Source organism: Anas platyrhynchos, chromosome 21 (assembly GCF_047663525.1).
Source record: "Anas platyrhynchos isolate ZD024472 breed Pekin duck chromosome 21, IASCAAS_PekinDuck_T2T, whole genome shotgun sequence".
Lineage (NCBI taxonomy): Eukaryota > Metazoa > Chordata > Aves > Anseriformes > Anatidae > Anas > Anas platyrhynchos.
This window is the reverse complement of record NC_092607.1, coordinates 8,615,806-8,626,730: the sequence shown is the minus strand read 5'-3', so window position 1 is coordinate 8,626,730 and position 10,925 is coordinate 8,615,806. Positions and strand designations below refer to the sequence as shown.

Genomic DNA, 10,925 nt, shown 5'->3' with positions numbered 1-10,925 from the left:
TGAGGGAAAGGAACTTGGTACTGCCCATCAGCAGAGGAAGCCCAGCTCCCAGCCCGGCTCTGGCCAGGAGCACAAGGCGCAGCTCACAGAGGCGCTGCTGGCTGCCTGGTATCTGGAGGCAGACATCTGAAAGCCTCCCCTTCAATAAAAGGGACTTAATGAAGTCTTCAGCTCCCTTTGGGATGTTAATTACAAAACAGCCTGGAGAAAAGTGCTTGGGAATTAAAGGACTTACCACACTAGTCCTTTCCTTTCCTGGTGAGGGAACCAACAGTGGCACTTGCCAGAGCTCGCCTGCTCTTCCCACAGCCCAAGAGCGGCCACCGGGCAGCTCCTTGCTCCAGCCACAGAAACCTGAGCTACCACGGAGCTTGTGAAAATCCCCATTATCAATCTCCTGAATCCCCACCTAATCCCCTGCTCATATTACTAACAAATGCTGCCTTTATTTTGGAACCTTCAGGTGGGCTCTTGGAGCCAAACTCTCTCATGAGAGGCAAATTAATTTAGCCATTGCACCATTTCCTCCTGCCAGGAAGGTGAAGGTGTTCTGGGAGATAGCTCGCTACCTCCAAGTCAAACACAAATAGACGCATGCCTGAAAGTATTAACTAACCAATTTCTCGCAGATTAAAGGATCTCAAAGGCTTTCCCTTAATGGATCGCTTTTTATGAATAGGTTATTTATGTCTCTGTGTTCCTACATTCTGAGAGCTCTGGCAGCTTTCACAGAAAACACACAGAAAGAGGCAGCAAAATTTGAAAGAGTTTTTTGTAAAGAAAGATATTCAGGTTGTATTTATTACACATTTCAACAAAAACTAAAATACACAGGACACTGGTAATTTCTAAAGACATAGGGTAAGTTCAGTTAACAAATACATTGAAATAGGTATCAAGCTGTTAGAAACAAAGTGAAAATACAACACAATCCCACTTCCCCTTGACAAAATGAACCCCCAATGTCCATGATTTCCACTTAGCAATGAGCAGTTAAGCCTCTAGACAGCTAGACAAAGATGTTGATGTAGTAGCCCGCCATTCCAGGGTAACCACACAGGGCTCATCCCTAACTGGTTCTCGGCTGTGGAAGCACTTCTGTATTTTGGGTAATGTGTGCACTACTCTTTCAATATTTACAGTTCTGTGAGAACAAAGCAATAGAACCCACCTTTAGGTAACCTGCAGAAAGACCGAGTTGTTAGATAAAACAACCACCATCCTCATTTACTAAAAAGGAAGTGATTTACAGTACCTATCCAGGGAAGGGCAACACTTTTCTTTCCCCTGCAGATCACAGACAGGAGCACAAGCCCGTAATGGAAACTCATAGCACAACATTGTTCTTTGTTATTTGCGTGGGAAATTTTTGTAATGTTTCTTTGTACTGAGAACTCAAAGCATCTTTAGAGTGCTTGTGTCTCACATGCTTAGTTCTGTTCTCCTAGTATTGCCTTTAAGTAGTTCAAAAAAAAAAAAAAGGGCTGAATTTCAAGCAGCACTCTAAGCTGGATTTTAAGGAGCGCAATGGCATCAGCATTCCGGTTCAGAGAAGCGGAGAACGTGGAGCAGGGAAGCAGGAAGGGGCTGGAATCAAACTGGCACTGGGATCCACCTGGCTCACCCACCAAAAGCAGGAAGGAGCAGAAAATGCGGCCTTTTGCAAACCGATGGCTTCTGCAGACGTGCTGCTAAGCTTCTGTTAGAGCCCACACGCAGCACAGCGCTGCTGCCGTACCCAGGCTCACAAGGCATTTGTGAATCGAGGACGGGAGTCTACGTATGCAAAAAGGATCGCAGACTTGCAGCCCCGCCAGAGAAGCCTTTCCTTCAAAGCCGCTCTGAACCCTGGGTGCGCCTAAAACAGCAGGTTCTCCTCCCATTGACTCATTCGTGATCAAACAAACCAAGATGTGAGCTGGCATCAGGAAGCTTGAGCTGCCCTACAGAGACTCCGTGGCTACGTCACCACCTATCTCTTTCCAGTCCTGTCTAGCCATATTTAAATCTAATACTAGATTGTCCCTGGCCCTGGAGAGCCAGAGCCTGAAGGAACTTAGCGTACATGTCTCTTGCCATAGAGTCATGCTACACAGCCAGCTTACCGCATCTCCTCAGGCTGAGATCCTATTTAACTTCAGGAAAAAAATCAACAGGAGGAGACGCAGCGCACTGTGTAGCAGGTATGGCTGGGAGGGTGTTTGCAAATTCAACAAACCCCAGCTGTGTTGAAATGGAGCACACGGTTAAGGCTCAGCTAGCTCACAGGAAGGTTTATACACAGCACGGCGAGGCAGTGCTGGCTGATGCACGACAAATGCAGCGCTTCAATTCCCCCACCTCAGAGCAGCTTTTCTCCACCAGGCAGTATCTGGTCCTTCCAAGTTCCCAAGCACATCCCATTACTCTAGGCGTTAAGCACCTTCCAGAACGGTGATTCCTGTAGTCACTGCAGTCTCCACCACAATCTCAATTCCCTGAAAGACTCCTGCTTTCAAGAAAGGGAATAGAAAGGAAGAGTACATGGGTGGGGAATAAGAAAGAGGTAGCGACGCTGAGGAAATGAAAGCTTTCATCTACAGCAGTCTGGCATCTGATGAGTTATTACCTAAAGAATTAAAGAATATGACAAAGCCATTATTATTGAGCCATAAAACGCAGCTATGTATTTCAGACTAGATGACAACAGAGATGAATGCAAAGCTATGTAGTGTGGTATCCTTGATCCATTTGATCCTTCTGCCTTCAAAAAACACAACACAAACCGGTATCCAAAGTAGCAAACCCATGCTCCACCTTCCACGGGGACTGTTCTACAAATCCTGGCCAGCATTGAGTAGATAGGACAAGCCTCTCCACCCATCAAAAATGACAGAAGTCACTTTGATGGTGACTGATAAATTAATCATGTCAAATGAAGTCCTGGATATGTGAAGTCCTCTTTGCTTTAAAAAAAAATAAATCTAAGGCAGAAGCCCTTCCCTTCCACTTTTATAAGTTCCTCTCCCTTGTCCCTGAAAGCTATGAAAGCAATGCCAGAAAACCATTTAATATAGTTAGTTGCCTTTGATGTCATCTCTGAGGAAGCATGATTACAGGTGATTGTTTTGTCTTTTGAGGTTCATCGGTCAAGCCTTTATCGTTTCTTCTTTGTTTCTTTCTTGGGTTTCTTGCTTATCTGCGGAGCACTTGCCTTTGGCTTCTTCACTGTCTCTGACGTCTTCGGCTCAAAACTGTCCGAGTCCTGCAGGAATCAATCAAGAAACAGTAACTTTTTAACAGTTTGCTGACAGCTCACTTTGGGAATTTGTGTGCAAGCCAAAGGAACAAGTGCTGGGTATCTCTGTTGGAACACGTCTTTATCAAACCGAGCCGACATTTAATGAGACTTGAGCAGCACCGTGTCTGCTTCTTCTGCGTGTGCTTTTTGAGGAGTGCAAGTTCATGCCCAGAAACAGCTTGTTACCAGAGAAGCTGTTGTAAGTGTAAGTGTCTAAATCAGGCTTTGGAGAAACACAGTACCCCAGTTTTAACGGCAGAAAGAAAATCAACACTAAATGAGAACTATTCAAACTAGGAAAATGAAAAGACACCATAAAAATCACCAGTATGCATGGTAACATGCCATAGGTATTTCTGCAAAATGTTAAGCCTCATCCTGTGCAAGACAAAAGGTAATCCTCAAAACAGCAGTACGAATGTCAAGTTCAGAGCCACTAAGTCAAGCCTGAAATTCAGGGAGGGAACCAAAGGCAAAGCTTTCTTCACCTGGCCTAACAAGGAGTCCTTAGGCATCCAGCTTGTTTCCTTCAGGGGAGATGACAGATAATACTTCAGCCATGGGAAATAAAGTCTACTTATCTTGTAAAAACATAAGGGAGCAGCGCCAGTCTCATCTGAGAAAGCACACACACGCAGATTGCCTGCTTCCATTAAATGCATTTGAGTACAAATATTGCTTTAGCATCTTGGTTTCTATCAGTCAGAGCTTGCCAACTGGAAAAGGACACACAAAAAATGGCAGAGCAAGACGTGCTAGTTTCAAGCTTCCAAGACAGAGCTCCAGATAACAGAGGGGAAGGCAAGTATCTGACAGGATCCTTTTAATCAAGGAGCTCTGTTCAAACACCTCTCAAGTCACTGGGCTATTACAGTTCACATCTGCGTGGCTTTCCAAGGAAGGAGATTTGGCTGGCTTTCCAAAGGCTGTAATCAGCGCACAGGGAGCTGGCAGGCTCCGGAGAAATGGAGCAACACGCAGTTATTACTCAAGGATGCAGCGTGGTGCTGCCATAAAGCGAACACTGCTGCCTTCTAATGTTCAAACCAAGGTAGTCTCCAAAACCTGAAGCCTCCAAAACAGAGAAGCCAATCTGTACCCTACCTGGACTCGAGCACCATTCCCAAGGTTTGGAGGGATGGTCTTTCTTGTTTATTGTCTTGGAAATTAATCACAAGGGCAGAACGTCAATAGGACAGCATGGAGGAAAAAAAAAAAAAAAAAAAAAAAGAGCATGCAAATAACAAAGGATGACCTTAAACAGGAACAGGTCCTTGAGCTTTATCACTTTAATTGGAGGCTTGGTCTTCAGCTTCCCACTTCAAACTAAAACCGTCACTCTTCCCGGCTTTCAAGAACAGCCATAAATATATAAAGGGAAGCGATGGACGCAGATGGGTGGGCTCTGGTGGCTGCAGCAGGACTAGCAGAAGGGAGCATGCACCCAGGCCAGGGCATCAGGAATCCAGTGCGTCAACGCACCTCCACATCCCCCTGACAGTTAAAGGTGAAAGTTGGGCCATGAACTGTCCTACCTGAGCTAGAGAAGAAAATCTCATTCTGCCCTCTCTGTTGTATAGTTTTAACCCCCCAGACTGCTGTTATCAGAACACATCGGCCAGAGCCTTTTTCCTTTGCACTGTGCCTCACCCTCAGGCGTTCCCTTCTCCAGCTACCCTAGGCATATTTTGTGTCCTACAAGCTCCTTTACAAGGCAGGTAACATCAATTCCATGTACTGCTGAAAATCTCCATGCTTCCTCTGCACAAGAGGGTGCAAACACAGCAACAGAGCCTGAAATCAAAGCTTTCCATTCTGAGTTGTTACTGAAAATAATACCAAATACCATGCATGTTTAGAGAAAACCTACATCAAACCAACAAACTTGCAGCCTGAAATACTGCCAGCTCCACCAACACGAGCGTTACCGAGCACCTGGGGCTCTTGTATCACAACAGCTGGGTGGATGTGGGTCACCCCACTGTGGCCCAGTTTAAAAGTAAACAGAAGATAGAATCAGAGCTCTGTAGCTCACCTCAACCTTTCACTTCAACATTCTCTTCTACGAACAGCAAAGGGCTCTCTACATGCTGGCACAGGATTGAGCGCCAGGACTGAAAACTGCCTTCTTGGCATTCAAATACACTCAACATTTCACCTTGTTTCCAAAAATCATACACAAACAAGAGCCCTACACCATTTTCTGACAGGCAATCCCTGCAAAGGGGGCGCCCTGCCTGGCAATTAATAGAGCAAATCAGCAGTAGGATGATAACGTGGGCTTGGGACTGAAGTATTCTTGTGTGCGATCAGGAACAGCACACACACCCAGCGGGAGGTGGGAAAGCTAGAAGGAAGGAAAGAGAATGAGCTACGGATCATCAGTTCTGGGGCAGACTATTGTGTCTCCACCAGCTCTGAAATGTTCCCTCCCACCCGATTTTCTGTGATTCTGTGCATCTACAACAACATTAAAGAACACTGCTTACTGTCTTATGGGACTTTGAAACTGGCAGGATTATGGCTAACACGCAGATAAGCTGGAAAATGGCTCCGAAGAAGAGTCCGTAGCGTAGCACGTTCTCCATGAATGTGGGCTCGGGGATCTCAGGTGGGGAGAAATCCAATTCAGCAGCCATAGTGGAAACACCTTTCTCCTCTAGTGCTCTCAGGAAGACTGGTTTCTACAGGGAAGAAAAAAGAGTAATTATTTACATCGTGTGCTCTGGCGTTACTTTCCAGCAGCAGAAAATTACAGGCTACCTTACGGGGTTTTCTGAAGATAACCTTTGGATATCTTCACAATACACTGGTACAGATACAGACCCAAACACAAAGAGGGAAATGAAATTCGCATTCTTTTGGATGCTTGTCTTTTTCTTTACTTGCCTAAAAAAGCAGCCCTCAAATATGAGTTTTAGTACGTTTGCAGGTGAGGGGAAAACAAGCAAAATATGACAGATGGCCATAACACACTAAAGGAAAGCTTAAAAAGCAAGAAGATACCTCTCCCTGAGGCTGATTGTGCATGCAAGATGAATGCCAATTATTCATTTTCACTTACACTGTACATGTAATCACAGCCTTGTTGTTTTAGATGTACAAAACCCAATGTTTTAAATAAAGCACACAAAGAGTAGATTTGCTGAAGACAGTGGGATGAGTTCAATGTTTACAAACAGTGCGTTAGTGGATGGCTACAGGAAGCCCCACATACCTCGCAGTGCTCACACAGGAAGTTTGTGTCAGAGTTAAATATTGATCTCCTGGGTCCCCAGCTAGATTTTCAGCCACTCCCTCCCTTCCTTTTCCTAATGGCGTTATCGCTTCATTCTACAAATGACTAATGGCTCACTATAATGACTGAGAACTCTCCCTCCAGAATTGCTCAAGTACGCCACAGCAAGTCACAAAAGGGAAATTCAATTCTTGCGAGATGCCACCAGAACTCAGCTGTGATTATTGTCTTACTCGGTTTTCCTGATCTGCATGATTCAGTTGTGTGCTTATTGAATCAGCACTCCTTGTTTATACACAGTTCTCTCTTGGCTTTCGTTTGCCTTTTGTATGACTAGGCTGGGTGCAAGATGGTGCTGCACGCACGTTTCACTTGGAGGGCAGTAACCTGTCTCCTACAATTCCTCTATCTCCCCAGCAGGCTTTGCATTTCTTACGCTAGGAGATTTCTACAGTCTGCAGATGTGACCACATCCAGAAAGACAGTAAACATAGAGGCTAACTTGAATAAAGTTATAATTGATACACTGAAGAAAAAACCCCAACAACTCTGTGCTGTCACAGACAGAGGCAAATCTGGGTACAAACTAAAAGGCATGGTATATAAATCACAAGCAATAATAATTCTTTTCTTTTAATTCAGCTGAAGTATGGGATCTAATTTTAGATTGAAGAAGACAGCAAAAGTATTCCCAACTGCATTTAGTATCTCCTTTGAATCAGGATATAATTTAATATCTCCTTTGAATCAGGAGATAGGAACAGGTGACCTCCTTCAGTCTACACTTCAGTGAAGAGAAAAAAAAAACACTTCAAATTCTGACTGAATTCGTGATCTGTGCATGAAGCTGGACTGGGCCATGCAGGCTCACAGAGTCCCAGTGCAGACCCAAGGCTGGGACTGGGCTTAGGACAGCAGCAGCAAAGCACGCATAAATGTAATGCACTCCTAACCCTCAGCTTTTAAAATTCCCCTTCCTCTAATCTACCAAGGCAGCAGTTCCTAAGCAAGAATCAGAAAACTTCAGCCTTGAGTTGTATTTTGTCTGGATTTTTACTTATTGGGACACTTTTAGAGAACTTCATTCTTGCTCCCAGTCTTAGTAAACAGAGCAGGCAGGCACATTGCTTCTCTCCTCACCTGGGGTTTTCTTGGCACAAGCTGCTACCGACAGTCCTGATTCACACACCTGAAACACCAACACAAATCAGAAAAGGGAACTGACACATAGACAACAACACCAAAAATCCCCGTCCTTGTATTCCGCCAGTCACCCTTCCCTTTCCTACTTCACCTCTCGTTAGGGCGTTATTAATTGTGTAAATATCCCCAGTGACGTGAGCAGCACCGAGCGCCCAGGTGGCGAACACAACCCACACAGCACGCCCCGCGCTGACACCACGCTCCAGCTATCGCAGCAGTCACAGCCGGCACCCCACGGGAGAGCCTCTCATTTTGCTGCTATCAGCGGAGCAGAACTAATACAAGGGGAAAAAAAATTCCCTGCTTTGAAAAGACTCACAGACCTGCACGCCGAAGGAGGCTAAACCTCCGAGGTAGATGTGTCAGGAGGCCCAACGAGCAGCAGGAAGCCAGGCTCGGTACCAGGCACGCCGCCTCCTGCAGCACGCACCAAACGAGAAGTGAGTTTTCCCACCCAGGGAGCTACCTCGTCACACTCTGCCTGGCGGCCAATGCAACAGGGCCCTGAGCGACAGTTGGGTCTTCCTCCCTCTTCCAGAGAAGCTACAATTTCACCATCTCTTCCCATGTTAACATCTCTTCTTCTCCACAGGCTCAGCCACCTTTTTCCCCAGATGGCCTAGCCTGTTACCTACACCTAAAATAAATGTTCTTAGGCTGTATTTAAAGGTTTATACTCTGGCAGAAGACCTAAGTGTATGACACAGCACGGCCCTCCCCAGCTCTCCCACTTGGTTTACCAGCAGGTATCGCCTCTCCCCCCAGGCCTTGCTGGCTCACTGGAACACTCTGGTGGAAGCAGGTAAAAACACAGCTCAACCACACTAAAAGAACTGACTTTGATTATCGGTTTAAAACTACTCTTAGGGTTTTACAGCAAGCTAGCTGCTGCCACCCAGCAGTACCACAGAGCCACACCATGGAGTCAGCGCGGGGCTGCAGGGCTCTGGCTCGAGGCTTCGCTCGGTGCCACCAGGGGAAGCCGATGCAGCTGTCCTCCTGGGGGCAGAATCAGGCCCCACAATAAAGAACCTCGTGCTTTCAGGCTCAGGGCCACACACGAGCCACCCTAACAGGGGCAGATAAAACCTCTCCTTCTGCTGCCCCGTGCTTCCCAGCTGGCACCCCCAAGCCCCATCTCCACGTACAATAACTAACACAGACAGGGCCGCAGGAGCACTTCAGGTGGCACACACCGGGCTCCTCTTGAGGCACCACGGCCGCTCAGCACAGAGCACGGGAGGCTGAGGGCCTGCAGAAGGCTCTGTGGGGACCCCACCGCAGCCCTCCAGTACCTGGAGGGGGCTGATAAAAAAGGAGAGCGGCTCCTTCCTCATCACTTATCAACAGGACGAGGGGGAGCGGTTCCGAGCTGGAGGAGAGGAGGTCCAGGTTAGCGGGTAGGAGAATTCTTGCCTCAGGGCCCTGCCACAGCCTGCCCGGGGAGCCTGCGGGCGCCTCAGCCCTGGGGGCGTTGCAGGCCGGGCTGGACGAGGCCCGGGCCCACCCGCTCTGCCCGGACCCCCCGGATCCTCAGGGTCTCCCCGGGTCTCCTCAGGGTCCCCTCAGGTCCCCCAAAACCCCCCGGTCCCCGCCGCCCCTCACCGGCCGCTCTCCGCCAGGCCGCGCCGCCCCGGAAGCGCTTCCCGCCTCGGCCCGCCCCTAGCAACCGCCCGCGGCCGCCCGGTTGCTAAGGGCGGCCTACCCCGAACCGACCCCCCCCCAGGCCGCCCCTCACCCAGGGCTGGCCCTGCTTCCCCGAAGCGCCCGAGCGGCCCTAATTAAAGCCTCCTGCTGCTGCCCGGCTTTATTTGTTTGATTCTTTGTTTCTTTGGTTGTTTATTTCCCCCCTGCCCAGCTCCCAAGTGGAGACGCCTCGGTGTGATCTGTAAAGGGGAAAGCAGCGCGTGCTGCGCTTTGTTTCTCTGTGGTATTAAGACTCAGATTTTCTTGGGCCTTCTCCTAGCCCGAACGTGTCCGTAGCGCCAGCTTGGTTTTGCTGCAGGTCCAGGAGTCTAAATGCTTTGAGGAAACCTTATTGGTTTGCTGATAAAGAATCAGTTCTGCACAGAGGGCGTAAGGTGCGGCATTTGTAGTAAAAGGATTTCCCAGGCTGCTACCAAGCATTTCGGTTACATAGGTATTAACAACAACAATTTCAAAGGTTATGAGCAATTGGATTTAAAACCTTTTATCTTTTTATTTTAGCTCATAAGACTTCACGGACAACTAGGAAATGTGCACAGCTGTGAGTTGCAGAGGACAAAGACACTTTACAAAGCATTTTTTCTGGCTTAAAAATTAAGAAAAAATTACTCTTAAATAATGATCAGAGCTTTCACTACCTGTGACGGCCAAGGGATAAACCCAGAGCTCAGGAACAGCAATAAACCCTGGCCTTTAAGGTCTGAACACAGCATCGAGGATACAAAACCCCTGAGGATGGAGAAATAACTCCGGTGAATGTCAGGAGAGCCCCTGTCAGTGCGGCTTAAACGACCAGGTTAAATTATTTCCATGCTACCAGCACGCTGAGCTGGGGGTGCTGCCATCCACGTACACCCTCATGGCACTGATCCTCAGGGTCTGAGGGTTGTGGGCAGAGGGCAGAGCACACACAGGGCTCACATCAGTACCATCTGCCTTCCAGGTTAAAGCCCCTCCGTTCCCTCTGCCGACAAAACTGGCACTAGCTATGGACAGGAGAAATAGGCAGACCAAAATTGCAGCTTTTATACAGCTCCCACCCATTCCCTCTACCACCAGCCCCCTGGCAGACCATCAAACGCCTTGGTGGCAGTGCCAGGCTCTGCACAAGGGCAATGGCCTTTGAGCTGCAAGCAGGTGGTGCCATCAGCCCGCCCTGGCTGCGCGCCTTCCACCTGCACCGCGCTGACCCATTCATTTCCCTGATTTTGAAACGATGAAAAAGGAAGCTGTTTGTAGGTGTATGCTGGGTGGATGACTTTCCAAAGCCTGTGAGATTTGTGTGGGTTTCAAAGCTAGCATTGATTCAACAGGCAGAAATGGCAATCTTGTCAACACCCAATTCTGAACAGAGACAGAGCTCAGATGTGAAGTCTTTTTCCAAACCCAACTCATCCTTAGCTTTTTTATTTCTTTCTAAATTTCTTGTTTGGTTTGCACTGAAGTATTCCCTGCAAGTCTTTGCAGTGAGACCTGTTTATTACCATACACTACACC

General features: G+C 47.7%; 1 protein-coding gene across 4 annotated transcripts; it reads right to left on the bottom strand.

Moving 5' to 3' along the window:
• Positions 1-768: 768 nt before the first annotated feature.
• MANBAL (mannosidase beta like) lies at positions 769-9,414 on the bottom strand. 4 transcript variants are annotated; one of them, XM_027442977.3, is made up of 5 exons: positions 9,017-9,289; positions 8,045-8,138; positions 7,659-7,707; positions 5,770-5,964; positions 769-3,244 (listed from the first exon to the last, which is right to left on the bottom strand). In XM_027442977.3, the coding sequence occupies exons 4-5, from the start codon at positions 5,917-5,919 to the stop codon at positions 3,137-3,139; spliced, it is 258 nt and encodes an 85-aa protein (XP_027298778.2). In that variant the 5' UTR covers positions 5,920-5,964; positions 7,659-7,707; positions 8,045-8,138; positions 9,017-9,289; the 3' UTR covers positions 769-3,136. The 4 variants fall into 4 exon arrangements, with proteins under 4 accessions (XP_027298778.2, XP_027298777.2, XP_027298779.2 ...); XM_027442976.3 differs by lacking the exons at positions 8,045-8,138; positions 9,017-9,289 and adding an exon at positions 9,327-9,414; XM_027442978.3 differs by lacking the exon at positions 8,045-8,138.
• Between the last annotated feature and the right edge of the window lie 1,511 nt (positions 9,415-10,925).

Bases quoted from the DNA above. Each gene is read 5' to 3' on its own strand.
- MANBAL (XM_027442976.3), bottom strand. From the start codon at position 5,919: ATGGCTGCTGAATTGGATTTCTCCCCACCTGAGATCCCCGAGCCCACA. The intron at 3,245-5,769 runs GTAAGCAGTGTT...TGATTCCTGCAG, and splicing joins TTTCAAAGTCCCATAAGACA to GACTCGGACAGTTTTGAGCC.